Source organism: Malus sylvestris, chromosome 3 (genome assembly GCF_916048215.2).
Source record: "Malus sylvestris chromosome 3, drMalSylv7.2, whole genome shotgun sequence".
In the NCBI taxonomy this organism is placed as follows: Eukaryota; Viridiplantae; Streptophyta; class Magnoliopsida; order Rosales; family Rosaceae; genus Malus; species Malus sylvestris.
Window position 1 is genome coordinate 34,069,076 of NC_062262.1, and position 27,574 is coordinate 34,096,649.

The window sequence follows — 27,574 nt, forward strand, 5'->3', positions numbered from 1 at the left end:
GGATATTAAGGATGAAGATAAGGCCTTAATATTGTTGAATTCCTTGCCGGACTCTTATGAGCATTTTGTTACCACTATTATACATGGTAAAGAAACTGTGAAATTTGAAGATGTGTCAAATGCCTTGATGAATTATGAAATGAGGCATAGAGATAAAAATCATGATAGTACCTCTGAAGTTTTATTTGTTAGAGGTAGATCATCGGAAAGGAGGTCATCTTCTAGTAGGAAAAAATCACAGTCTCGACCTAGAGGAAACTCTAAAGGTAGACAAACCTTGGACAGGGATGAATGTGCCTTTTGTCATAATAAGGGCCATTGGAAGAAAGATTGTCCTAGGTTGAAGACCAAAGGAAAAGAAAGTTCGGAAGCCAATGTTGCTGAGGTTGAAACAGATTTTTTTGATTTTGCTTTAACCACTTCCTCATCATTTGATTGTGCTACTAAATGGGTGTTGGATACGGGTTATACTCATCATATGACACCTCACAAGGATTGGTTTTCAAGCTTGAAAGAGTTTGATGGTGGTGTTGTGTTCATGGGAGATGACAATCCTTGTACAACAAAAGGGATTGGTACAGTTCGTTTGAAGTTGCATGATGGCATGGTTAAAGAGTTGACAAGTGTTCGGTATGTACCGAATTTGAAGAAAAATATTATTTCTTTGGGCACTTTAGAATCCAAAGGCTTCAGGTTTCATTCAGATGGGCAAACATTGAAAGTTACTTATGGTGCACTTGTTGTGATGAAAGCTCCTTGATGTGGTCATTTGTATCTATTGCAAGGAAGCACCATGACAAGTGAAGCATATGTAGTCTCAGAAAATATGGGCACATCTGATTCAGATACTACTAAATTGTGGCATATGAGATTAGGCCATGCCGGTGAGAAAGCTCTACAAGGGCTTGTGAAAAAAGGTCTTCTAAAAGGTGCTACGACTTGTAAGCTTGATTTTTGCGAGCATTGTGTCTTGGGGAAGCAAACTAGAGTGAAGTTTGGTACTGCAGTACATCAGACGAAAGGCATTTTTGATTATGTGCATTCGAATGTTTGGGGTCCTACAAAGACTCCATCTTTGAGTGGTAGACATTGGTTCGTGACATTCGTTGATGATTATTCAAGAAGGTCTTGGGTCTACACTATGAAGCACAAGAGTGAGGTGTTGAGCATTTTCTTGAGTTGGAAGAAAATGGTTGAGAACCAGACTGGGAGAAAGATTAAAATTTTGCGATCGGATAATGGTGAAGAATACACATCCGACCATTTCTTTAAAGTTTGCAAAGAGGAAGGGATTGTGAGGCATTTTAGTGTTCGGGGAACTCCACAACAAAATGGAGTTGCAGAAAGATTAAATCGAACCTTGCTTGAGAAGGTTAGATGCATGTTGTCTCAGTCGTGTTTGAGCAAGTCGTTTTGGGCAGAGGCAGTTACTTATGCATGTCACATTATCAACCAGTTACCCTCAGCTGCAATTCAAGGTAAAACACCAATGGAGGTAGGGACTGGGAAACCTTCTACTGATTATGATTATATTCATATTTTTGGTTCGCCTACTTATTTTCATGTAATTGAAAATAAACTTGATCCTAGAGCCAAAAAGGCTATCTTTCTTGGTTTTAGTAGTGGTGTCAAAGGTTGTAGGTTGTGGTGCCCAGAGATGAAAAAACTTGTAATTAGCAGAGATGTGACATTTGATGAAGAAAGTATGTACAAAGACTCTGAGAAGAATGTGAAAGATGTCCAACAGGTGGAGCTTGAGAATGTTGCCTTTGGTACTTCAAATCCTATTTCCGCTGATGTCGAAGCCACTACAAGTGAAGAAGTTGGAGACCAAGAGGATGTTGAAGAAGTTGAACTTGAAGATTCTATTCAAGTTGAAGAGCAAGTTTCACCTTAAGAGTCTATTGCCAAGAACAGAGGAAATAGACAAATTACCAAGCCAGCTCGGTATAGTGACTATGTTGCTTTTGCTCTTCCTATTATCATTGATGATATTCCATCCAATTTCGAGGAAGCCATTGAGAATGAGGAGAATGAGAGGTGGTGCAATGCCATGGGTGATGTGATGAATTCTCTCTTGAAGAACAAGACTTGGGAGTTAGGTAAATTGCCTAAGGGCAAGAAAGCTATCGGTTGTAAATGGGTGTATGCCAAGAAGGAAAGTGCTGATGAGAAAAGCAATGTGAGATTCAAAGCAAGATTAGTTGCTAAAGGGTATGCACAAAATGAGGGCATTGACTACAACGAAATCTTTTCTCCGGTTGTGAAGCACTCCTCAATTCGCATTATGTTAGCTTTTGTTACACAGTATGATCTTGAGCTTGTGCAACTTGATGTGAAGACTACTTTCCTACATGGTGATTTGAATGAAGAGATCTATATGTGTCAACCGGATGGGTATACAGTGAAAGGGAAAGAGAATTTGTTTTGCAAATTGAAGAAATCACTTTATGGCTTGAAGCAATCTCCAAGGCAATGGTATTTGAGGTTTGATAAATTTATGAGAGGCCAAAATTATTCTAGAAGTCAATATGATCATTGTGTGTACTTCAAGAAGTTGCAAGATGGGTCTTTCATTTATTTGTTGATATATGTTGATGATATGTTGATTGCCTCAAAGAATGTTGAAGAGATTGAGAAATTGAAGAAACAAATGAAGAACGAGTTCGAGATGAATGATCTTGGTGAAGCGAAGAAGATCCTTGGCATGGAGATCACTAAAGATAGAGAGAAGGGTTTGGTCAGTTTGAATCAAAGACAATACCTTGAGAAGTTGATCCGGAAGTTTAGAGTTCATGATTCAACCAAACCGGTTAGTACCCCTTTGGCTCCTCATTTTAAATTGAGTTCTCTACAATGTCCTAAAACTGATAAAGAGAAGCTGCAAACGAAAAATATACCATATGCAAATTTGGTTGGTAGTTTGATGTATGCAATGCTATGCTATAGACCGGATATTGCTCATGCAATTGGCACGGTGAGTCGATATATGCATAATCCAGGTAAAGAGCATTGGGAAGCAGCTAAGTGGATATTGAGGTATCTCCATGGTACTCGACATGTTGGTTGATGCTTTGAGAGAGATGACTCTGGTATTGGTCATTTTGCAGTTGGTTATGTTGATTCAGATTATGCAGGTGATTTGGATGGAAGGAAGTCTACTACAGGCTATGTGTTTACTATAGCTAAATGGCCAGTTTGTTGGTGGTCCATTTTACAGTCGTCTGTTGCCTTGTCTACTATAGAGGTTGAATATATGACAGTTGCTGAAGCTATAAAGGGGGCCATTTGGATACATGGGCTGATTAGAGATTTGGGGGTTAATCAAAAGCAGGTGGAGGTACATTGTGATAGTCAGAGTGCCATTTATTTGGCTAAGTATCAGGTTCATCATGCGAGGACCAAACACATAGATGTGCGTTATCACTTTGTGCGAGAATTCGTTGGTGAAGGAGAGATTATTCTCCAGAAGATTCTGCTGATATGTTGACTAAGGTTGTTGGTGTAGCCAAGTTTGTTCACTGTTTGAACTTGGCTCACATTATGCCTATATAAAGAAGACGTTGAGCAGTAGGTGTTTTGGAGCATTTGGCTCAGCATGAGTTGTTCTCTTGCTAGTGTTTGGGAGTGATTTTTGTGTTGATTGTGTTGGTTGGCTTATCATGGTGTTTTCAGAATTTGGCCAAGGTGGAGATTGTTGGATAGTGGCCAAAATTAGTGGCCAACTTGCAAATGCCTTTTGATTAAATAAAAGAAAAAAAAAGGTGGACAATATCATTGTGTCCCTTCCTTGTTTTGGGGAGAAAAAAGGGCACCTTGTCTAAAGTTATTTGTTTGGCCATCAACACCCGTGGGTTTTGGTTCTTAACAGAGGGTTGTTGCCTTTGGAGCAATTTGAGAGAAAATGGAGAGCACCACAGAGAGAAGTGAGAGCTGCCGAGAGCAGAGAGAGATGCAGAGAGCCTAAAACAAGAAAGAGCTGCTGCTCCATTTGTTAGTAATCATCCACCAAGGTAGTTGTTGTTGTAATAGCTTTGAGCTTTGTATAGAGAGGAAATTATTCATTATATTTCTCTCTATTTGTTTTTTTGGTGTGTGTGAGCTATTGGTTGTATTGGGGTTTTGGGTTGTGAGCTTGCCAACACTTTGTAAACTCCCATTTGATTGATAGTGAATTATTGGGTGAGCTCCTACTGCTCCGAGTACGTACTCCAGTTACTCTGGTCAGTGTGGGGAATCTCGTTAAAATCTTGGTGTCTTTTATATTTTGTTCTTGCATTCTATTTGATATATTTCCTGTGGATGAGCTTGAGTTGGTTCCAATTGATTTGGTGCTATCCTAGCACAACACATTGTTATTCTTTTGGGGTACTAGACTGCAATTCACTCACTTTCAATGGGGTATTGTTCATCATGGTGAAACTGCGTCAATCGATTGTGGACTTCTTTCCAATTGTTATTGTTATCCATTAGGCATATTACATAGGTAGTACTATTAGGCCCATCTACCTCAAACCCTACTACCCTTGGATGCATTTAAATTCATTTTCTGATGCAAAGAAGACTATGAATGAAATGATACGGATTTACTTTAGTTTCTTCTACTTTTCTTGCATTTTTATCGCTAAATTTGCCATTGTCACGGCTATTGCATTAGCAATGTTGCTTTTCATTCTTAAGTCTTCCACTTGTTAGTAGATAAAAGCAGTGTTCATATCTTTTGCTTCCGTTTCCAGTAATGGACTTGTTCAATCATATTAGCAACAAAATCTTGTCCAGTAAATGTGCAATTGAGCACATGTTTTTTGGGTTTACTTGATAGCGTTACAGTTTACCATTCAATTTAGTGATAAAAGGGTGAGAAGATGGTAAAGATAGTGGCAGTAGGGACAAATAAGGGGAATGGAATATTCATCAACCCAACTCCAACCATATTCATCCTTTCCTACATTACGCAACAAGTAAAAGTAAAAGAGTGAAATTAGCACCACCAAAATCAAATTCTGAATAAAAAATAGCAAGAAAAGTAAACCGAAACCAGGTTATACGATTATATGTGAAACCAGGTTGTTTGGGAGTGTCAAACATTTTTTTGAGTTTAGTAATATTGAATCAGAACACTCTCCCAGCTTATATGTGAAACCAGGTTGTTTGGGAGTGTCAAACATCTTTTTGAGTTTAAACCGAAACCTAGAATAGCGATATGTATTATTTTTACTTGGATTTTATGTAGATTCTGAAAATTGGTCCGTCGATATTTGCTCTTTTATCGGATACTTTTTCAGCATCCTATATCCTCTAGATTGTGTTTTTCTTTCCAGAACAAGTGGGATTTCGAATTCATATCATCACCTATCCCCTCCCCTCAAAAGAGTTTTTAGCTGAACGAATGAAATGATTCCGACGTTATTCACCACTCTGGTTTGCCGGGTGTGACGGAGAAGAGGACAAGGCGGACGTGGAGCTGCTTGGCCGGACCAACCAGGCGGCGCACCGTACATTGCTGGATGAGGTGGCCATAAGTTCTGCGGTCGAGCCCGTCGAGTCCATGGAGATTTTGAAGGGCTCGTTGGACGTTTGGTGGCCGAGATTTGAATGTTCAATGGCTTTGTTGACAACATTCATTTGTTTTTTTCTCACAAAAGCCCCATGGAGGTTTTGAAGGCCTCTTTGATCCGACCTTAGCCGCCGTAATTGGATTTTGAAATCGGTTGGATTCTTGGTATTTTGGTATTTATATTACCCACACTTAAATCCATCAATATTCTTATCCACAGTACTACGGTCTGATGGTATTCATCTTCACTTGAAAGTGAGAGGTCTTAGGTTCGAGTCTCGTAGATGGCGAATTCAATATCAAATTAGGCTACCTATTTTGTGGTTTAGCCAAACTCCTCATTCCCTTAGTGTAAAAATATCGATGTACTCAAAAAAAAAATCCATCAATATTCTTTGCCTATTAATATCCTTGCAAGTCTTTGGCATTTTCACTAAACCTATATATTTATAGACTTTTTTTTTTAATTTTAATTGGCTACCTCTGGTTTGGATTTAAAATCCTACCTCTGATTTGGATTTAAAATCCTCTTGAATCCTTATTTTTGTGGATGCAAATTTCCGCCATTTTTTATTTTGACGAAAATGCACCTGCAAAATAATAATACCTTCGATTAAGGTCAAAAGCCTTACACGCCCATGATGAATGGGGGGAGGGCTTTGGTCAAAGAATCTTTGATGCCAAAATTAGAATGCTGAAAATAATGTGTTTTAGGAGTTTGTGGGTAGCAAATGACTTAGCATTTTCGTAGGATAAGAGGGGTATTTATAGGAGAGTGATTGGCCCTTTAGGTGGAGAGTGGCCGGCCATATTTGGTGATAATGGGTGAATAATTGCAGGATATGATATAAATTCAATCGGATTCAATTGTCAACTGTTCCTATGGATTCGAGGCATAACACATGGTTTCAGAAAATCGAACGATTTAAGTTTTGAGAGTTACCTTTTGAATAAAATAATATAAAAAAAACATTCAACAAGAGATCGCAACAAACGATTTCGTGTACTTGTCATTTGTTTTCTACAATAAAATTCCTCGTGTACTTTTTCTATGAATAAAAACCTTCAATATCAGTAAAACGGTGTACAAGATAACTTTAATCATTTGTTTTCTTCGATATTGTATGAGTTCAGTTCAGTGTGAACGTCCAATAGAAAAGTAGCAAGTTAACAAGATAACTTTGATAACCATGAATGTGAATTAACACGCTGTTAATATTTTGTAGACATGCCCGGCCTAGGCTCATTGCGGGCAGGGCGATCATCCGGGGCCCAAAATTGACAAGGCTATTTAGTTTTAGGGTTGGAGATGCATTTGGCCAATTACCCATCTCATTTTTTAAGGGTGCAGTTGCTCTAAAGAGTGGTGTTAGAAATTGAGAGGAAAGGGTTGGCTGCACGGTGGCTTGAAATTGGACTGGGATTCTCTTATTGACACATATTCCAGGACATCATAACAGTTTCTGTTATGCTTAGTGTAACTAATAGTTATCTTAGTGTAATTAGTTATACTTGATTAGGTGCTAATTATGATTAGCAGATATATATATATACACAGTTGTAAAGCCTCATTAATTCAATGAAACAGAATATTTTCATAACTCTCATATGGTATCAATCGCCTTTGCTTAACCGCCTCTTCGCGATCCTCTCCACCTCTTCGCGATTTTCATCGATCTTCGAGATCCTCTCCACCTCTTCGTGATCTCTGTGGTTTTCTTCAGCTCTTGATCGATTCTTCCCCTTTTCGATCTTTCATCTCTGTTTCTCTGTCTCTCCGATGGCATCTTCGACGTCTTCTCCAGCGAATCCAGACATTCTTGCCCCAAATTCCTCTTCGATGAACCCTAACCCTAATTTCCCAATTTCATCTATTTCTTCAATCACAATCCAAAACATTAGTTGTATGGTTCCCACGAAGCTCAAACGAGACAATTATCTCGTCTGGAAGGCGCTCTTTGCTCCAATCTTTCGCCGTTACAAGCTCACTGGCATTCTTGACGGTACTGAAGTATGTCCACCGCCGTTTCTTCTTGATAGTTCTGGCCACAGCACCGGTGCTCCGAATCCAGCCTTTGAAGCTTGGTATGAAAAGGATCAAAACATCCTCATTTGGTTAAATTCCACTTTATCTGAAGAAATCATCCCTTTTACTGTCGGTGTATCTTCATCTCGCGAACTGTGGATCAATCTTGAACAACGCTTTGGTGGTGTCTCCGCTGTGCACATTCACCAACTCCGCACTCGCCTTCACTCTGTTCAGAAAGGTGATCTTTCAATCTCTGCCTACATTCAACAAATCAAAGGAATTTCAGATGCTTTAATGGCGGCTGGAGCGCCAATTTCTGATCCTGATCTTATTGCTGTTACGCTCAATGGCCTCTCTGATGAGTACGAGTCCTTCATTGACTCTATAATGTTGCGAATTTCCTCCACCTCTCTTGATGAACTTCATGGCTTATTGATCAACAAAGAACTCTTTATGGATCAAAAGAAGAAGTTTGTTGTTCCTTCTGTTACAGAACCATTTCATGCCTACGCTGCTCAGTCTCAGCGTTCTCAGGCTCCGCTTCTTCCAACGCCTCAATTTAATGCCTTTCCTCAAGCATTTGTTGCTCCATACTCCAACTATAATTCTTCTAAGAATTATCGAGGCAGCCATCGTGGTCACACTCGTGGCAATAATCGTGGCAACAATCGCAGTTTTACCAATTATCGTGGGACTAATAATTTCCGAGGCAACTCATACACTCCAAGTCGCTCTTCAGGAGGCTCCAATCGACAGTACTCTGGTGGCCGAGTTCCCTGTCAAATCTGTCACTCTCATGATCATGAAGCAATTTACTGCTTTGAACGCATGAATCATGCCTTTGCTGGAAAAATTCCACCTGCAAAATTGGCAGCAATGTGTGCTCACACCACTGCTAAATCTACCTCTCCTACCTGGATTTTGGATTCTGGAGCTACCTCGCATATCACGAATGATATCTCTGTTATTCATTCTCCTATGCCTTATCATGGTGACGACAAAGTCTATATTGGTGATGGTCAAGGTATGCCCATTCACCACACTGGTACTTCTGTTCTTAAAACTCCAACTGCCGCATTTAAGTTGAACAATGTTCTCCATGTTCCTCATATGAAGTTTAATCTCCTCTCTGCATATCAATTTTTAAAGGATAATTACTGTCAATTAATCCTTGATTCTGATGGTTCTACAATCAAGGACCGTTCTACGGGGAGGATGCTTTTTCAGGGGCCAGTTAGCTCTGGCTTTTATCCTGTGCAAGGTACTTCACCTGCTTCTGTTTGTGCTCCAGTTTCTACCTCATCCTATGCTAATATTAGTACTCCAGCTTCCTTACAACTTTGGCATAAGCGGCTTGGACATCCCTCTTCTGCAATCTTCCGGAAGATCTTAAGTAGAAATAAGCTTGCTTACACTGGCAAACCATCTGTATCTTTCTTTTGTCAAGATTGTGCAATTGGTAAAAATCATAAGTTGCCATTTTCTGTAAGCACTAGCAGTACTACTCACAGTTTAGAACTTGTTCATTGTGATGTTTGGGGCCCTGCTCCTATCTCCTCTGTCAGTGGATATAAATTCTATGTACTGTTTGTTGATGAGTTTACCAAATACAGTTGGCTATTTCCTTTGAAGTTCAAATCTGAGGTCTTCTCCATATTTGTGCATTTTAAATATTATGTTGAGACCTTGACTGGAAACAAAATCAAGACTTTACGGTCTGATTCAGGGGGTGAGTTTACAAGTTCTCAGTTTCGTTCTTTTCTTCTCCAACATGGTATTTTGCATCAGTTCAGCTGTCCTCACACCCCAGAGCAAAATGGGTGTGTTGAGAGGAAACATCGGCATTTAACTGAGACCACTCGAACAATGCTTGCTGCTTCTAAAGTTCCTCACAAATTTTGGGTTGAAGCTTTCTCCACTGCAGTTTATCTAGTTAACAGATTGCCAATTTCTGGTTTGGATAAATCACCATGGGAGCTTCTTTTTCACAAACCACCAGATTACTCACGGTTAAAGGTTTTTGGATGCAGTTGCTATCCTTGGCTTAAACCTTATGTTTCTTCTAAGCTTGATGGCAAAAGTACACCATGTGCCTTTCTTGGCTATAGCCTGCAGCATAAAGGGTATAGGTGTTTAGATATGCACACATCTCGGGTCTATATTTCCAGACATGTCTTGTTTAATGAGAGTCATTTTCCATTTCAGCACAAGCCTCTTCCATCATCTACCCAATCCTCCTTTTCTGTTCCAGATTCAACCTTTCTTTTACCCTTTCCCATTACTTCATCTAGTACTGCCCCTCCTGCACCTTCTCATATATCCTCTTCTTCACCACTTGCCTCTTCCTCAGTTTCTCCACCCACTGTACCTTCTCATATATCCTCTTCTTTACCTCTTGCCTCTCCTTTGATTTCTCCATCATTACCCCCTTCACCTCCCCACAATAATCACCCAATGATAACTAGATCCAAAGCTGGCATATTTAAACCAAAGGCTTTAACAGCAACCAAACATCCTGTTGACCTTGCTCAATTTGTTCCTACTACATATTCCCAAGCCTCTAAGCATGCTCCTTGGAAACAAGCTATGTTAGAGGAATTTCAAGCTCTCCAATCTACTGGTACATGGACTCTTGTTCCCTCTTCTCCCCATCAGAATTTAATTGGTTGTAAATGGGTTTTTAGAATAAAGAGGAATCCTGATGGCTCTGTGGACAGATACAAGGCTCGATTAGTGGCCAAAGGCTTCCATCAACAAGAAGGTGTGGATTTTACAGAAACATTTAGCCCTGTTGCAAAGCCAGTGACCATTCGGATCTTGCTCACACTGGCTGTTCAGTTTGACTGGTTCTTGAATCAACTGGACATTAGCAATGCTTTTCTTCATGGTTCCCTCAAAGAAGAAGTATTCATGCAGCAACCTCCAGGCTTTATTGACTCTTCTAAGTCTACGTATGTTTGCAAGTTAAACAAATCACTCTATGGGCTTAAGCAAGCTCCTAGAGCTTGGTATGACAAACTGTTTCATGCACTGTTATCCCTTGGCTTCTCTAACTCACAATCTGATTGTTCCCTCTTTGTTACATTCTCTCCTGCCTTGGTGATAATTTTGGTTTATGTGGATGATATATTGGTCACGGGTCCCAATCCTTCAGTCTGCAAGGATATTATCACTCAACTTGGTGCACTGTTTCCAGTTAAGGACTTAGGTCCTCTTCATTACTTCTTAGGCCTGGAAGTCCACAGATCTTCAGAGGGTATTTTTCTTTCTCAAGGGAAATATGCGCTTGATTTATTACTCAAAGCAAAGATGGAAGGCTGCAAACCGTGCTCAACACCACTTGGCAGTCAGAAATTAGATCATGTTGGCTCCCCTTTATCTGATCCTCATGAATACAGGTCTATTGTTGGTGCTCTTCAGTATTTGACCTGGACACGGCCCGACTTATCATTTGCAGTTAATCAAGTCTGCCAATTCCTTCATTGTCCACGAGATCTGCATTATCAAGCTGTCAAAAGGATCTTCATATTTCTTAAGGGTTCTGTGACTCAAGGATTATGGTTTCGAAATAGTGCTCTACATCTCACTGCTTTCTCTGATGCTGACTGGGCTGGCTGTGTTTATGACCGGCGTTCAACCAGTGGCTACTGTGTGTATTTGGGCAGCAATCTTATCAGTTGGAGTGCAAAGAAGCAAAGCACAGTTGCTCGCTCTTCCACAGAAGCTGAATATCGTTCTCTAGCACATACTGCAGCAGAAATTACATGGATTTGTAAGATTTTCAGAGACATTGGTTTTCCTTTATCCAAAGTTCCTGTTGTATGGTGTGACAATGTTTCTGCCATCTCTCTCTCATCGAATCCAGTTTTTCATGCTCGCACCAAACATGTTGAAATAGATTATCACTATATTCGGGAGTTGGTCCTATCCCATCTTCTTCATGTCAAGTATGTGCCTACTCAACATCAAATTGCCGATATTCATACAAAGGCTCTTTCTAAAGCTCGGTTCAGTGCTTTGCAGTCCAAGCTTTCCCTCGGATTACCTCCTGTCTGCTTGAGGGGGTGTATTGACACATATTCCAGGACATCATAACAGTTTCTGTTATGCTTAGTGTAACTAATAGTTATCTTAGTGTAATTAGTTATACTTGATTAGGTGCTAATTATGATTAGCAGATATATATATATACACAGTTGTAAAGCCTCATTAATTCAATGAAACAGAATATTTTCATAACTCTCATATCTCTCCCCTCCTCTTTTCATTCCCTTCCAGCCCCTCCTCTCACATTCTCTTATTTTGTCTTTCTTTTGTTATAAAAAATTAATATAAGATATTGATGTGGCATAACCATGACTGTTCAAATATGAGCGAAGGAAATGAGAGGAAAAAAAAGAAGGGAGAGAATCCTACTCCCTTGAAATTGGCTAATTTGGGTGGCTCCCAGTACGTGATGCTTTACTTATAAGTTGTGTTTCAGAAACAACCTGAGGCCGACAAGTTTGGGAAGTGAGTCATATTTAAGGGTGATCTCTGGCCATTTGGACCACCACAACTAATTAAAAATCCCTTTTGTTTTAACTCACTGTTTTTTTTTTTTTGGTGGAAGAATGTTTTAACTCACTGTTTAACCTTATTTTGTTTCATGTTTTGTTTCGTGTGTACCAAACAAGTTGAAGAATCCAAATTACGTGGCTCAATGCTTTTTCTTTTCTTTTTTTATTCTTTTTAGGTAGTATAAGTATGTACCATAGAAAATTACATTAATTCACAAAATTTATTTTGTACTTTCATCACCATGCTAACCCCTTCTGCAAGTTGCAATTAGCCTAGTGCAACGAAAGATTTTCAGGTGTCACTAGATAATGATAGACATGTAATTGTACAAGTGCATATTATTTCACAAATTTTTAACATGTTGAGAATCTCACATTGATAAAAAATGGGACTTTACATAAGCTTATAAGTAAGTTTGGCTACTTCATATATTGTTAATTAGTTTTATGGTAGAATCTCAACTTCTTTCATGATATCAAATTAGCAGTTTGTCCCATATGTGAAACTCAATGTCATACATCCTCCACGTCACGTCAGTTGTGTTGTCCACTTGTTTAGCTTGAAAATTCGTCATATGTGAGAGGGTGTGGTGAGATGAATCGCACATTGATGAGAGGATGAACCTTGCATGAGCTCATAAGTAAGTTTGACTACTCTCCATATAGCCAATTAGTTTATAGTGGAACTTCAACTTCTTTCATATATAAGCTTCAGTATAATAGAAGACTCAAATTTTACTGTAAATTACGTGACAAGAAAAACATAATTATAAAATAGCTGATTCTCTGATGAAGTTACCAAAAACGATATGGGGACGCTTTCACCCCCTTGACATTGGATGTCATACAACTCGATTCATCTCACTCGAAAATCTTGTAGTTTTGCATCATATTTTGTGCTCTGACTTTCCATGTTTCAAATCTGTAGTAATTTGACTTTCTTTTGATATAGCAAATACTAGAAATTGTACCCGCGCGCGTTGCTGCAGGATGGAAAACTGTATGAAAAATTATGCAACTTTATTCTCTCTATAAAACAAATACAACATAAGTAAATTTTTTACAATTAGATAATAGATTACAAAAATATCAATGTGGCAAAGTATATGTAAGTGGTAAGAGAAGATATCCTAATTATAACCCTATTTGTTTTTATTCAACACAGGCTTGAAAAAAGAAGCAATCATTTTTACTTTTTATATTCCCAAATTTGATTACCCTTACCCAACATCGTTTGTATTAAAAAGAAAGGGTTGGTTCATACATAACAATCAATTCTTCATTGTTTGTAAGAAAGAGGAACTTGTGTTATGCAATTGGAGGAGAGGGGTTTTGAACTTGGGTCGTTTTCCTGAATTGTAACCAAACAATGTTTTTGTATTAGTTAGTAAATATTTGGCCTTAATCCCCATGAATTAAATACTAAAATGAATTATGCTAAATAAGTGACGAATGCAAAAACAATAACCCTCATGCGAAATTAAAGCAGGGTAAAAACAAATGTTAATTGAACTGAATAATTAATGACTTACTGAATAAGCTTAAAGTCATTTTTGCGTAGTCAAGAGTAATGGCCTGGATGAAGAAAGTTGAAGATGACATCAAATTTTCTCCATTGGATCCATTGGAGGGCACGATATACTATCTGAATATCAGCTAGCTAATAATAATACAAAATAGGAAAATGTTCAAAGTTGGCCTACTGGATCTATAACAACCTTCCCTACTGCGCTGCTGCTGCACAATGTGCATATGATGGAAAAGCATGATGATGTTTATAGAAATATATATTAGCAACGGAGGTTGATTCTCTGCCCTCCCATTTCCCGTGTCCTCCTGTTTGTGTGGTCACCGTTAAGCCACGTCAACATTTTATATTACTATTCATTTGTGTCTTATTCTCTATAAAAAATATATATAAAATGTTGACGTGGCTTAACCGTGACCATACAAAACAGGAGGGCACGGGAAGTGGGAGGGCAGAGAATCTGCCTCCATTAGCAACACCCCCCCAACACACCAAAACACCCTCTTCTTTCACCTGCCAAAATTCTCTGCCCCCATTAGCAACACCCACCCCAACCCCCCCCCCCCCCCCCCCCCCCCACACACCAAAACACCCTCTTCTTTCACCTGCCAAAAGCAGGTGGCAATCATTAAACTAAAAGCTTATTGTTTAATAGAGTTGAACTTCTGAGACACTTACACTTTCAGAAAATTTTGGGCTGGGAATTCCTGGTGCCAAGGATCTGAACAATGGGGTACATTTAATAGAAGGAGTGAGCTTTGACTTCACGATGCAACTGCGTAGTCTTTTGTTGCTACAACACATGATGAAAATCTCTCTGGGAAAAGAAAGATTAGATAGGTTATCAAAAGATTCAATAGGAAATGTAATGTATAATTTAAAAACAGTAAGCTATTATCAGCCAACATATCTTATAAGTTAATCCATTACTTTGCTTTTCGGAAACAATCCCTTTTTCACAATCACCAACATGATTTTGCCGTTCAATAGGAATTGAGTGTGATCCTGGTCGAATCTCCTAAATCAAAACTCTAAATTAGCATCTAAATTATGAACAATTAAGCTAGCATGAAAAAGGAAAATAGTATTGTTTAAATTTCAGATAGTTTCGCTGTTAACTTGATATTTTTAAAATCAAAATACTACTTTTTATTATTAATGCTATGGATGGAGATGTAGAAACTTGTAGTGGTACTACACACATATATATAAGAAAAAGAGAAAAAAAAAAAGAAAAAAAAAGAGAGAGAGAGTTGGGGCCGAATTAATCACCTTCAGGGACAAACAGTGGCGTAAATCCACCAGAAGCTACATTTTGTATATATAGGGAGATCATACCAAGGCGTCTCCAGCAGCGTTTCCCTCTTACCATCACCGTCCGACAGAGGCGCAGGTAAAGGTGCCCTCCTGCCGCCTGAAATTGGTTTTGATTTGAATGCCCCGCCAGCGCTATTACTGGGGAGAATCTCCCTATTCAATCATCCTTATTAACTGTGGTGATAATCAATGCATTGAGTGGGAGTGAGGTGGCTTCTATTGGGCCCCGAGGTGGCGAAGAGGTTGTCTTGGACAGCAAGTATATACGGTGCGGCAAAACATAAACTTTGTGCAGCTTGGCCTTGGTCCAGGTTTATCAGTTCGTGAGCTGTCTGAGTTAGGCTCCGATCCTTTCAACCTCATGCCAATTATTGAGCATCATCAAAGGGCTAGGAGGAAGAAACAAAGAAGATTGAAACATTTTGGTGGCAGCTCTTCGAGCAGCACCCAGTCCAATGCAAGGGATAATGGTGGTGCGTCATTACCTGAACTCGGGAAACGACTTGTGCAAGAAGATGAGGACCTTGTGGCACGGCCTGGTGGTCGAATGAAGTTGTTGGCTAACTCGGAGTTATTCAGTTCATCAGCGGAGGTTGATAGAGTTCAACCATGCTGCCAGCAATGAGTTGGTTAAGTTAGAACTGCCGGGGGCTTGGGAACCTTCGGACAGTTCATGTGCTTCAACGCCTAATCTCTAGTCAAGATCCCACTGTAGTGTTCTTGTGCGAGACAAAAAGTAATGCTCGTTACATGGAACTTTTACGTTTAAAGTTAAATTTTGATCGTATTTTTATAGTTGATAGTAGAGGTACCTTCAGTGGTTTGTGTGTTTTATGGAACGAGGAAATAAATTTATGTTTAAGGTCTAATTCACATAACCATGTCCATTTTGATGTGGGTGCTCCGGGGAATACGTTTTCTTGGCCTTTTATTGCTTTTTATGGCTTTCCAGCTATGAGTGATAGGTATAAGTCATGGCCGTTGTTAGAGTCTCTTTGTGACAATGAGTCCAAACCTTGGTTATGCATATGTGACTTCAACGAAATCCTTCAAGCCAACAAGCAGGAATGGGGTAATATTCGGCAAGATAGATAAATGGAGGGCTTTTGTACTGCTGTGGAGCATTGTCGGTTCATAGATCTGGGCTTCTTTGGGAATAAATATACGTGATTCACGACGAAAGGAGGTGGAATCAAGGTGAGGTTGGATCGAGCTTTGGGTGATCAGGAATGGATATATATGTTTCCTCAGTTTGCAGTGTAGCATTTGAATAAGTGTACGTTCGATCATGTACCAGTTATGTTAAATTGGTCGGTAGGGGTGGGTTCGGTTCAAATCGGTTCGGTTTTTTGCCAAAACCGAAACCAAACCAAAATTTCGTTTCAGTTCAGTTCGGTTCATTTTTTTTTCGGTTTTTTTCGGTTCGGTTTTTTCCGGTTCGGGTTCGGTTTTTTTTTTTTTTTTCAAAAAATGAAAAACATTGAAATTTTAAATTTTAACATCTCCAACACAATCATAACATAAGCATTCTAACTAGAATCAAAGACAATGAAAATAAACATTTAAAGTTGAACTAAAATCATCAATCAAGTCTTCCAAAGTCCAAACTAACAACCTCACAACACAAAAATCGTACAAATGACTTAGAAAAGTTAAATTGTATGATGTTGTTCAAAGATCAGGGCTGTTTGCTTGTAACTGCATGTTGACAACTTGAATAATAAAAGTAATGCGTGGGTGGATTTATTTAGTGTGTGTTGGATTCTTTTCCATTACAAATTACGCAAGTAATCTACCCGAAATAAATGTTTATGGATTCTGTTACATGTTATATGAGAGTAGATTTGGAAAAGAAAGCTGGGGCAGAAGTAGACAGTGCTATGGAGATGGATGTAGGTACTTCAGGAGAAGGTTTGGTTCTGGAACCTTATATGGGGGAGAAATAATAGGTTAGGGTTTAGAGTTTTTATAGGCCTTTTTTAATATTTTGAGCTTAAAGTTTGGCAACATATTGGGTTTAGCACATTTTAACTTACAAATTGGGTTTAGAAAATAATACCCAAAACAAATAATTAAATAAAAAAATTAATTTAATTAATTCAGTTCGGTTCGGTTTGGTTCGGTTTCTAGATCACTAAAACCGAACCGAACCAAAAGAATTCGGTTCGGTTCGATTTTTTCAATTCGGTTCGGTTTTTTTGTTCGGTTCGGTTCGGTTTTCTGTTTTTTTCGATTTTTGGTTTTTTGAACCCACCCCTATTGGTCGGGACGCAATCCATTTCGAGGTAAAAAGTAGTTTCGATAGGATGAATTTTGGAATATGCAGGAGGGGTGTTTTGAGGTGGTGCGGAAAGGGCAGGAACATGTTGTGGATGGCTCACCAATGTATCAAGTTACCGAGAAAATTAAAATGACAAGGATGAAGTTAAATAACTAGGCTCATAACAATGCCAGGTCGCGACCGAGAGAGATTAGGGAAGTTGAGGACAAGCTCACAAGTTTATTGGGGCAACCATTTACTGAGAAATCCATTGAGCAAAAGAATGAGCTTATTGGTAGGTTAAACAGATTGCTTGAACAAGAGGAGCAATTTTGGAGGCAAAGATCGAAGGATAATTGCGTTAAACTTGGTGATCGCAACACCAAATTTTTTCATCAGAAAGCAAATAAGAGGCAAAAGCGAAATTGTTTGTATGGTCTAATAGATGACAGTGGGGTTTGGTGTGAAGACCGAAGTGGCATGGAAGAGGTTGTGGTGTTATATTTCTCCAAGTTATTTACTTCCAATGGGGTGGAGAATTTTGATGAGATTTTATGTCACATCACTCCTTCGGTAACGGAGGAGATGAATATCACTCTTGGAAAACTTTTCACGGATGAGGAGATTAAATGTGCAGTATTTCAAATGCATCCCACGAAAGCGTCTGGCCCTGGTGGTATGTCTCCAGGGTTTTATCAAAAACATTGGGAGGTGGTTGGTGCTGATGTATGTAATGGTATTCGTGCCATGCTTCTCTCGGGGAATATTCTAAAGAAAATTAACTATACACATGTCACGTTAATCCCCCAAAGTCAAGGATGCTACGATGATGAAACAACTACGCCCTATCAGTTTGTGTATTGTTCTATACAAAATAGTGGCGAAGGTACTCACGAACAGGTTGAAAGTTATCCTCCCCTATATTATTTCTCCCACCCATATTAACAATAAGTATCAAATCAAACGTACCAATATTAACAATAAGTATCAAATCAAACGTACCAAAATTGCAAATAAACGTATCAATTAATGATTTTTGTAAATTCAAACGTACCCGCATATAATATATACGTAATGTATTGTACCTAACAATAATTCATCAACAACTAGACATAAAAAAACAGCAAAAAGAAAAAAATTTCACCAAAAAAAATTGCAAAAATTACACAGAGCTTTTATATTGATCACCAACTATTTGAAAAAAAAAATCCATTTGAAAAAAGAAATAATATTAAATGTTTGCATAACAAAAAAAAATTGTGATCGAAAAACCATATTTGGAAGAAGAGAAAATATAGTTTAATTACTAATATCTCCACTAAATAAGGAAAAGTGCATCATGCAGATAAAAAGACAAATTCAAAAATTATTTTAAATTAAAAAAAATATAATAATGACATGTAATTTACCTTGAGGTGGTTTTTGGTCAAAGCACTTTAATCAAATTTTAAAAAAGCACAAATATTTAATCTAAATGATATAAAAAGACTGTAGAAGATTCTAATTTCCCAGTAAAAAGGAATTCAAGTTTATTAAAATTTTAGAGCGCAAAATGGAATAGACTTGCTCGACAGTCGACGAAAGAGGGTGGGCTCTTTGTACGTCGTGTTAGACCAATTGGACCATGCTAATATACATACCGATCCACTTACTGACTTTCTTTTCTATGGCCGGCCCACTTTTACATGAAACTTGGACTTTTGGACTAAGCCCGTGACACACCCTGACCTAGATCGAGGCATGCTGGCTGTCACGTGAGAGTGACGTAACCATGTGCGCAGTATGGAAATGAAATTGATATAGAGAAATACGAATAAATAAAAACCAAACTAATTAAGAGTACTAGATAAGATAAAGTGCAAGTGATGAGATTAAATGTGATTATACATAACCAGAGCATAAGTAACCTAAGTGCAGTCCGCCAGGACAAGTACTAATTATCTTCAAGCTAAATTACGAATTCTTCCTCTGTATCATCTTCCTCTTCCTCTTCCTCTGTACGAATTCTTCATCTTTTGCAATGTAGTTAACATACGAGGCACAAAAGTCGTATGAAAACGTAGGCTTGGGGTAACTCTGATACAGTTCATCTACAGACATGTTGGCCAACATCTGTGGCGTGATATCTCCAAGAAGAACTTGTTTACGCAAAACTTTGATATCAGTGTCATGCAGCGTACTTAATAAAGCTGCATACTTTTCACACACTGGATGGTTTGACAGATCATTGAGACCCCATTGCTCAAACAGCACAGCCTCCACTTCAGTAGCAATTCTAGTAGGGTCAGCTGCATTGACAGAATCCACAAATCCTGCACCGGCTTCCTCAGATGCCTTGGACAAAGCGTCCAAAATGACCTCCCGTACAGTAGTCCGTTCGGAGGCTTCATCTATTGTGACAGTTTCAGAACCTAGTATTAGCCAAAATTCTTCGAATCTTGATGTTTTTTTTTTCTTTCTTTATTACACAATGATTTTCTATTAAGAAGGATTCAAAACTGAGATAAAAGTTGCACATTAACTTTGAGATACCAAATCAAAAGCTCTAGTACTCCCTTGCTATTTTCAGCTTCTTATGTGTTACTGACTACTACAAGTTTTAAAATACGAGTCTCGTTGTCTTTGTCTTAGGTCACTAGTGTGACCAAGGATTCACAGTAGAAAATTGACTTAAAAGAACAATACCATAACATATTCAACTGCAAAATTGGCATCAAATTTACTGCTAGTGATGAATAAAAAGGTATATCTTTGGTAAAATTAGCATCTAAATTATGAACAATTAAGCTAGCATGAAAAAGGAAAATAGTATTGTTTAAATTTCAGATAGTTTCGCTGTTAACTTGATATTTTTAAAATCAAAATACTACTTTTTATTATTAATGCTATGGATGGAGATGTAGAAACTTGTAGTGGCACTACACACATATATATAAGAAAAAGAGGAAAAAAAAAATAGAGAGAGAGATTGGGGCCGAATTAATCACCTTCAGGGACAAACGGTGGCGTAAATCCACCAGAAGCTACATTTTGTATAGGGAGATCATACCAAGGCGTCTCCGGCAGCGTTTCCCTCTTACCATCACCGTCCGACAGAGGCGCTGGTAAAGGTGGCCCGCCTGAAATTGGCCTTGAACCTGACCCTGACGCCATTGCTCTCTCTCTTTCTCTGAGAATGCAGAACTCGATCGGGACTTTTAGGGTTTAAAGATTTTGACTGGTAGGTGGGGGTTCCGGGTTCCCTTATAAATATAAAATTGGGCTTGGCCCTTTCTTCTTTCCCTTTTTCCTCTCAAATGGGCTCAGCTTTTTTTTTTTTTTTTTTTGTAGGAAAACTAATAAAATGGCTTGAAAACTTTGAGTTTTAATGATAAGGATAAAATAAAAAGTAAATTGAATAGTACCATGATTGACTTTTTAGTGTAAAAATGTGATTTTTCGTTAAAGTGAACAGTACAGAGAGTTTTTCGTTAAAATTCCCTTTTTTTTTTCGTCAATCAAATGAATTAGCAATATGATTTTATGTTTATATTTAGTTATTATTATCTCAGAGAATTAACCATGCTTACCCTATAGCGTGTCAACTAATTTACATACTACAATAACCAACTACGATACTTAAACAATATTATCCTTAGTAGCCTACAAGCAAAAGATCGACAAAATTGCCTTCTCACACATTTTATTTATTTTTTGCGATGTTGGTGACATTGCAGCGTCATAGAGCCATTGAACTCTTATGTCGCAACGGGGCCTACCACTACACTCTACGTCCGCTCACTCTCCCCCTTGAAGCGTTTGTCAACATTACCAAATTAAATAACGTGGCTGACGTCCGCCTTACCCGCTGACGCAAGACCATTCTTATACTTTTGGGCGAACATTGCATGGCCCACCACTTGCCCTCTTCCATTTATCCCATTGGTGGGTTTTTTATTTTTATTTTTTTTTATCATTGTTCTTAGTTTAAGCCATGTTTCGAGTCCTTGTCAAAGCCCTTGTGTACTTGCTCTTACAACCAATCAAACATTATTATACATACAAGTGACATTGTAACATGGACCAGACAACGAGACCCACATATGCCTAGCCAATGATATCATGGGCCCTCCAAGTGTACCTTCTTCCCCTTCTTCATTTATGACGAAACCGAAGCCAATGAGCTCTCAAAAGGTATCATGCTATATGAAGGTGGGTATGTACATATAAGGCACATCACCCCCTCTTCGTTGGTCGATGTGGGATGTTACAAATACAATGAACAAATTCGAAAATTGAAAATATTTACAATAGTGGATACCACAAAAATTTTATGGAAGAAATAATTTAGTTTTGGAACCATTCATTAAGGTCTACAGAAGGTGACTTTGTGCGACGAAGACTATTGTCGCGCAAAACAGCTTTGCGCAACGAAGGTGTACATTTGTTGCGCAAAACATCTTTGAACGACGGAGGTGCACCTACATCGCGCAAAGATGTTTTGCGCGACGACAGTCTTCGTTGCGCAAAGTTCCGTTGCACAAAATGTCTTTGCGTGACCTTTTGTTGTCACCGTTGCGCAAACACACTTTGCGTGACGCAATTTGCTTGGTCGCCCAAGTATGTTTTTGTACCACTGCTCCCAAGGTGATTGATTCGCTCCCAATCTCTCTCTCCCCCTCTCTTTTTCTTTTTGTAATTATTTACTTTGATTATAATGTTAGCTTTGTTTTTCAGAAACTGTCACGACAGAAGGACGGGATCGTATAAGGGACTGCATTGTGTGATCTTTGTCCAAGTTGTCTGTGGAAGATTATGAAAGATATACGGTTCCTTTCAAGTTTCAAGGCATCTGACCCTTCTAAAGTTGCTGCTCAAGTGGAGGCTGCGCTGTTTCAATTTGAACACTCGCGTCCCGATGATGACAAACCATTGGAAGTACAGCGTCCAGTTCTGTTGGATACTCTTTGGGGCAAAAAAGATTTGCGCAGACAAGTTCTTTTTGGAGAGATCACGCCAGAGATGTTGCTCAACATGCCCATAGCCGAACTGCGGCAGAAGTACCCAGCAAACTCAGAGACAATCTTGGTGCCTCGCTCCCGAGGTGATTGATTCCGCCCCAATCTCTCTCCCTTTTTTTTCTTTTTAATTTTGAATTTAACGTTAGCTTTGTTTTCTGAAACTGTCACAACAGAGCGGCATGTTATAAGGCTTTTTATTGCCGGTGGTTTGTCCAAGGTGTCTGATGAAGTTGATGAAAGATATATGGATTCTGTCAATGCATCTGACCCTTCTAAAGTTGCTACTCCAAGTGGAGGCTGCGCTGTTTAAACACTGGGGTCCCGATGAAACGTTGGAACCAGTGGCTTATAAGTATTCGCTTCTAATAACTCTTATTAACAACGCTTGGAACAAAGATTTGCGCAGACAAGTTCTTCTTGGGGAGATCACGCCAGAGATGTTGGCCAACATGTCCCTAGCCGAAATGCAACAGTTGGACACGTGGCCGGAGGACGCCCCGATATCTTGTTATAAAACAACGACTGATCAATCCCCTGGAATTCAGGCTGTGTGTTCTGGTAGGAAGTCTCTTCTTGGAGCTACCTCTGTGTGCTTCTTTCATGGTTGTTTTCCTCGCACTTGGTCAGACAAATGTTTCGTCTTCTGAGTATATTGTCATCCCTAGTATAGTATATATTTCGGTATTATGCTTTTATCAAGTGTTGTTCTACTTTGCGCGTGTAAGGACATTATATGTGCGGTATGTGTTGCGAAATTTGGCAAATGGAACCTGTTTTAGTGGAAATTGAGATTCGGGGGTTTTGCTTGTGCTTTTCTCTTGAACTATTTTTGTGGCACAATGTTGTTTCGTTAAAGATACGAGTCAGTTTCCTTAACGTTTTCGACAATCATTTAGTTAGTACTCACTTCCATAACTTTTACTAAACTTTTTTGTAAAGAGGAACATATTAATTTGTGATACCTCGTCTGCGTATTTTTGTTTCATACCCACTGGTTCTTCATACTTGTTGTGCAACCAAGAGTATTCTTGTATATAGCAACAAGAAAAGACCCCCAAATCCTTTTTTGTTTACAATCGACATATAATGTTACCCTTTCCTAACCATAACGGTATCTATTGAAAACATGTAGCTCTTTCATGTTTATGAATGGTAACAACCTTCATTGCGTTTGTGATATTAATTATGGATAATGATACGAAGACTAAATTTGTAGACAAAATTTTGAAAACTAAAGGACATAAAAGTTGATGATTGGTTTATTACTTAAGTGTTAATAAACATGCTCATTTTTATTGGTGACACACAAATTTAGTCTAATTAGCATTACCTATTAATTATTGTACAGGTGATTGTCTTGTATTACTTGCAAGGCGAGTATGCCTGCTTGGAGAACAAAGGAATAGACTAACTATAGTTTAACAGTTACTTTAGACCAAATTTTTATTTCTTTTTCTAACACGAGTATATATATTTTAAATTGCTCTACTCGAATTATGGTGCACCAAAACATATCAAGCGACGTCATTAAAAATAGGAAACTGATAGATTACAAACTGTAGCTGATCAAATCTTACAGAATACAAGACACATGAAAGACTACGTAAGTACTTTAAGAAGGAAAAACTAGAGCACTGCTTAGACTTTTGAAATACAAAGCTCACTACAGTACTAATTTGAGCCATTTTATTTTTATCAGGATATTTGAGTAGTTAAGATACACTCTGAGTTTCCAAAAAAAAAAAAAAAAAACTCTCTGGTGGAACATTTTAATTGCCAATTGGATCTTTCTTGGCCATTACACGGAGATTAATAAAAACCCTCTCTCTCTCTCTCTCTCTTGCTGTTGATCATTTGTCACGTTCTTCTGTTTGTCAATTGATGAAGTTGACCAAAAATCCATACGCAAGAGAAGAGAGTATTTGCATATAAAAACAAGGAAATGATGAATCGAATGGCAGGGATAAGCTTTGTATATAAAATTTGCATGTTTTGTTGAGAGTGTATTCCATGGAGGGATTTCGCATATGCTTATAAGTAATTTGACTACTTCTTATATTGTCATCAAGAGTAGGTTGGTCATGTGTGAAGTCCACCGTCCACACATGCTCGAAGTCACTTGATTTGTGTTGTCCACATGTTATGCTTGAAAATTCGCTACACATGAGGGACGTGTTGACAGTAAATCCCACACTGGGGAAATGACAGACCTCACATATGCTTATAAGTAGTTGAAGTACGTTCCATATTCCAATTAATTTTATGATAAAACCTCAACTTATTCATGTTTATTATGTGAACGTCTTGTCTATGCATTGAATTAGACAAAATACGAGGTACAAAAAAGCTTCTAATTAAAGATTTTTCTTTTAAATTCTTCAAACGGATTCTAATCTTGTGTTTATATTCTTGTGTTGTTGTGAAGAAGCACTAAAAAAATGCATGATGAATCCGATTTGATTTGCAAACGTCGAAACGAAAACCTTCAATGTCACCATCTAAGAAAGATTAGAGCTCGATTAGGGATTACTATGCATATGTTGAAGCCTTAAAGTCTGGAAGCAAGGGAATGAGGGGGCCAATGGGATCTGTTCTGCTACTCTCTAATTAATTTTTTTTTTTAATTCTATATCTATACGATGTCGTTGCACTAAAGGAACATTTTTAACTAGGACCAAACAATGTCGTTTGGCTTGGCTTAAAAAAAAACCAAATGCAGTAGAGCTGCGCGCTAGCAACAAACCCAAATGAACACAGACGAAACCACCACACCAACAGGCACTTTCGATGGGACCAAAGGGGCAAAACCACCGCTCCTGGACTTGATTTCCGGCGAAGGAAGGGGCGGTCGCCCCTATGTAGCTTTGCCACTGCATCTCATAGTAGGTTCCAGCGTGAACGGGAACATCTTGCACATCGAAACATCATTGTTGTTGTATGTTGAAGTGTATTTTGGCCTCTAGAGTCAACTACCATGTTCTCTAGGGATAGCTCTAGGCACTAGAATAATTAGTCTTCTTTCCTTGATTTAAGGGATGTGATTGATTGGTGCAAGTTGTTTTTTGTAAAGTGTAGATTAGGCTAGCTTCTCTTTCTTCCCCCTCTTTCTTCTCATATATATTTGGACCCCTTGTACATTAAACTCATAAAATACATTACAAATTAAAGCCATAATTTCTATATGGTATCAGAGCAGGTTCTTTTGTAACCTATCTCTGCCATTCTTGCTACTGCGAATTTTTTTCTTTCAAAGTCTAAGTCATGGTTGAAGAAAGTCTTGTGAACCATGATGAAGAAACCCAGCATAGTATCTCTCCAAACTTCTCAGACGTTGAGGTTAACACCAATCAACATTTATGTTCAGTTCTCTTAAACGAGTTCAATTATCTTCCTTGGTCCCGAGCTGTTTCACTAGCTCTTGGAGGCAAAGGGAAGTTAGGGTTTGTAAATGGAAGCGTGGAAGCTCCAGAGCGTTCTTCCTCTACATACGATGCATGGCTCTGCAAAGATCAATTTGTTATGTCCTTGCTGCTCAACACCATGGAGAAACATGTTGCTGAAATTTTTAGCTACTCCAATTCCGCACATGATCTTTGGAAAGCTTTGCAGGATATGTATGGAAATCAAAACAACTATGCGCCGGTCTTCCAAGAAGGACATTGCCAGTGCTCAACAAGAAGGGAAAACGTTTGTTCAACACCTTGGGAGTCTCAAAGCCATGTGGAATGAGTTGGATGTATATCTTCCATATACCACAGATCCTACCATTCTCTTAAAACGAGCTGAGGAAGACAAAATTTATCAGCTGTTAGGGAGTTTGAGCTCTGAGTACGAGGACCTAAGGAGTCACATCTTGATGAGTCAAGACCTACCTACATTCAACAATGTTTGTGCAACTATCCAACGAGAAGAAGCAAGGAAGAAGGTAATGAATGCTAATCACAGCCCCAAATTGACTGAGACACGGGCATATGCATCAAATTACAAGAATTTAGAAGCCAAGGTATACAAGGGAAGAAACACACATCTAAAATGCAAATATTGCAATGGTGTTGGTCATGTGGAAGACAAGTGTTGGGAACTCCATCCTGAACTTAAGCCTAAGTTCAGCAAAGATGGAAAGATGATACCAAGGTCCTCACAGCAATTTCAACCTCATTTCAAGGCACAACTTGCTAATGCTCACCCTCCTACTATTTCACAAGGATCCATGGAGTTCACTACCAATCCATTATCATTGATCAATGAATTTGCAGCTTACCTACAAAGTAAATGACACGGAGGAGGCTCACATGGTCAAGGCAATGAAGAGGGTAGTCACACAGCTATGTTGGGACAATTTGCCAGCTTTCTTGCTGAAAATGAGAAAGTTCCAAAGGGAGAAGCATCAGGTATACTCAAAGCCTTCACTACTGCCCTATTAACTAGTACTGAAACTGATTGTTGGATAATTGATTCAGGCGCCACAGATCATATGACAAACAAAGTTACAAATTTACATCATTTAAAAAAAATTTCAAGTCCCTGGCATGTGTCTGTTGCAAATGGAAAAAATGTCTTAGTTTTGGGAAAAGGAGAAATAAACTTACTCTCTAAAAAAATACCTTCCACTGCCCTCTATGTACCAACCTTTCCTTTCCAACTTTTGTCAATTGGAAAGATCACCAACACTCTAAACTGCCGTGCTATTTTCTCACCAAATAATGTGATGTTTCAGGATGTTCTCACCATGAAGATGATTAGTGAAGGGGTCTTTATAAATGGACTTTACTACCTGTGCAAGAATGCCTGTTTCACTCAGGCTCTTCAAGCTCAATCGAAGTCCATAGATGAAAACCAACTTTGGCATAGGAGATTAGCTCACCCCTCTGAAGTTTTCTTGTCTAAACTGTTTCCAAATTTTTGTAACCCTTATCCTATTTGTGATACTTGTCAATTTTCTAAGTTTACTAGGCTACATTTTGGTAATTCAATGTCTAGGACAAGTAAACCTTTTGAAATGGTACACACCGATGTATGGGGACCTGCAACTGAATCAATGGAAGGGTTTAAGTACTTTGTTCTATTTGTTGATGATTTCTCTCGAACAAGTTTTCTATATCTTATGAAATCAAAGAGTGAAGTCCCAACCATTTTCAAAGATTTTCACATGCATTTTAAAACACAATTTCAATCAAACATTAAGGTTTTAAGGTCAGATAATGGCATTGAATTTCTATCCAACAACATGCTCCAACAACATTAAGGTTTGTAGGGACTCCTCAACAAAATGGAGTAGCCGAGAGGAAAAATAGAGATCTCTTGGAGAAGACTCGTGCTCTCAT

General features: G+C 38.5%; 1 protein-coding gene and 1 pseudogene across 1 annotated transcript; one reads left to right on the forward strand and one right to left on the reverse strand.

Annotated features, from left to right (window-relative positions):
- Positions 1-19,068: 19,068 nt before the first annotated feature.
- On the reverse strand, positions 19,069-20,453 carry LOC126615931 (uncharacterized). The gene is made up of 2 exons (XM_050283857.1): positions 20,238-20,453; positions 19,069-19,640 (listed from the first exon to the last, which is right to left on the reverse strand). Exons 1-2 carry the CDS (start codon positions 20,401-20,403, stop codon positions 19,204-19,206), a joined length of 603 nt encoding a protein of 200 aa, XP_050139814.1. The 5' UTR covers positions 20,404-20,453; the 3' UTR covers positions 19,069-19,203.
- Positions 20,454-21,774: 1,321 nt separating this feature from the next.
- LOC126617217 (transcription elongation factor TFIIS-like) lies at positions 21,775-22,937 on the forward strand (annotated as a pseudogene).
- The last annotated feature ends 4,637 nt before the right edge of the window (positions 22,938-27,574 follow it).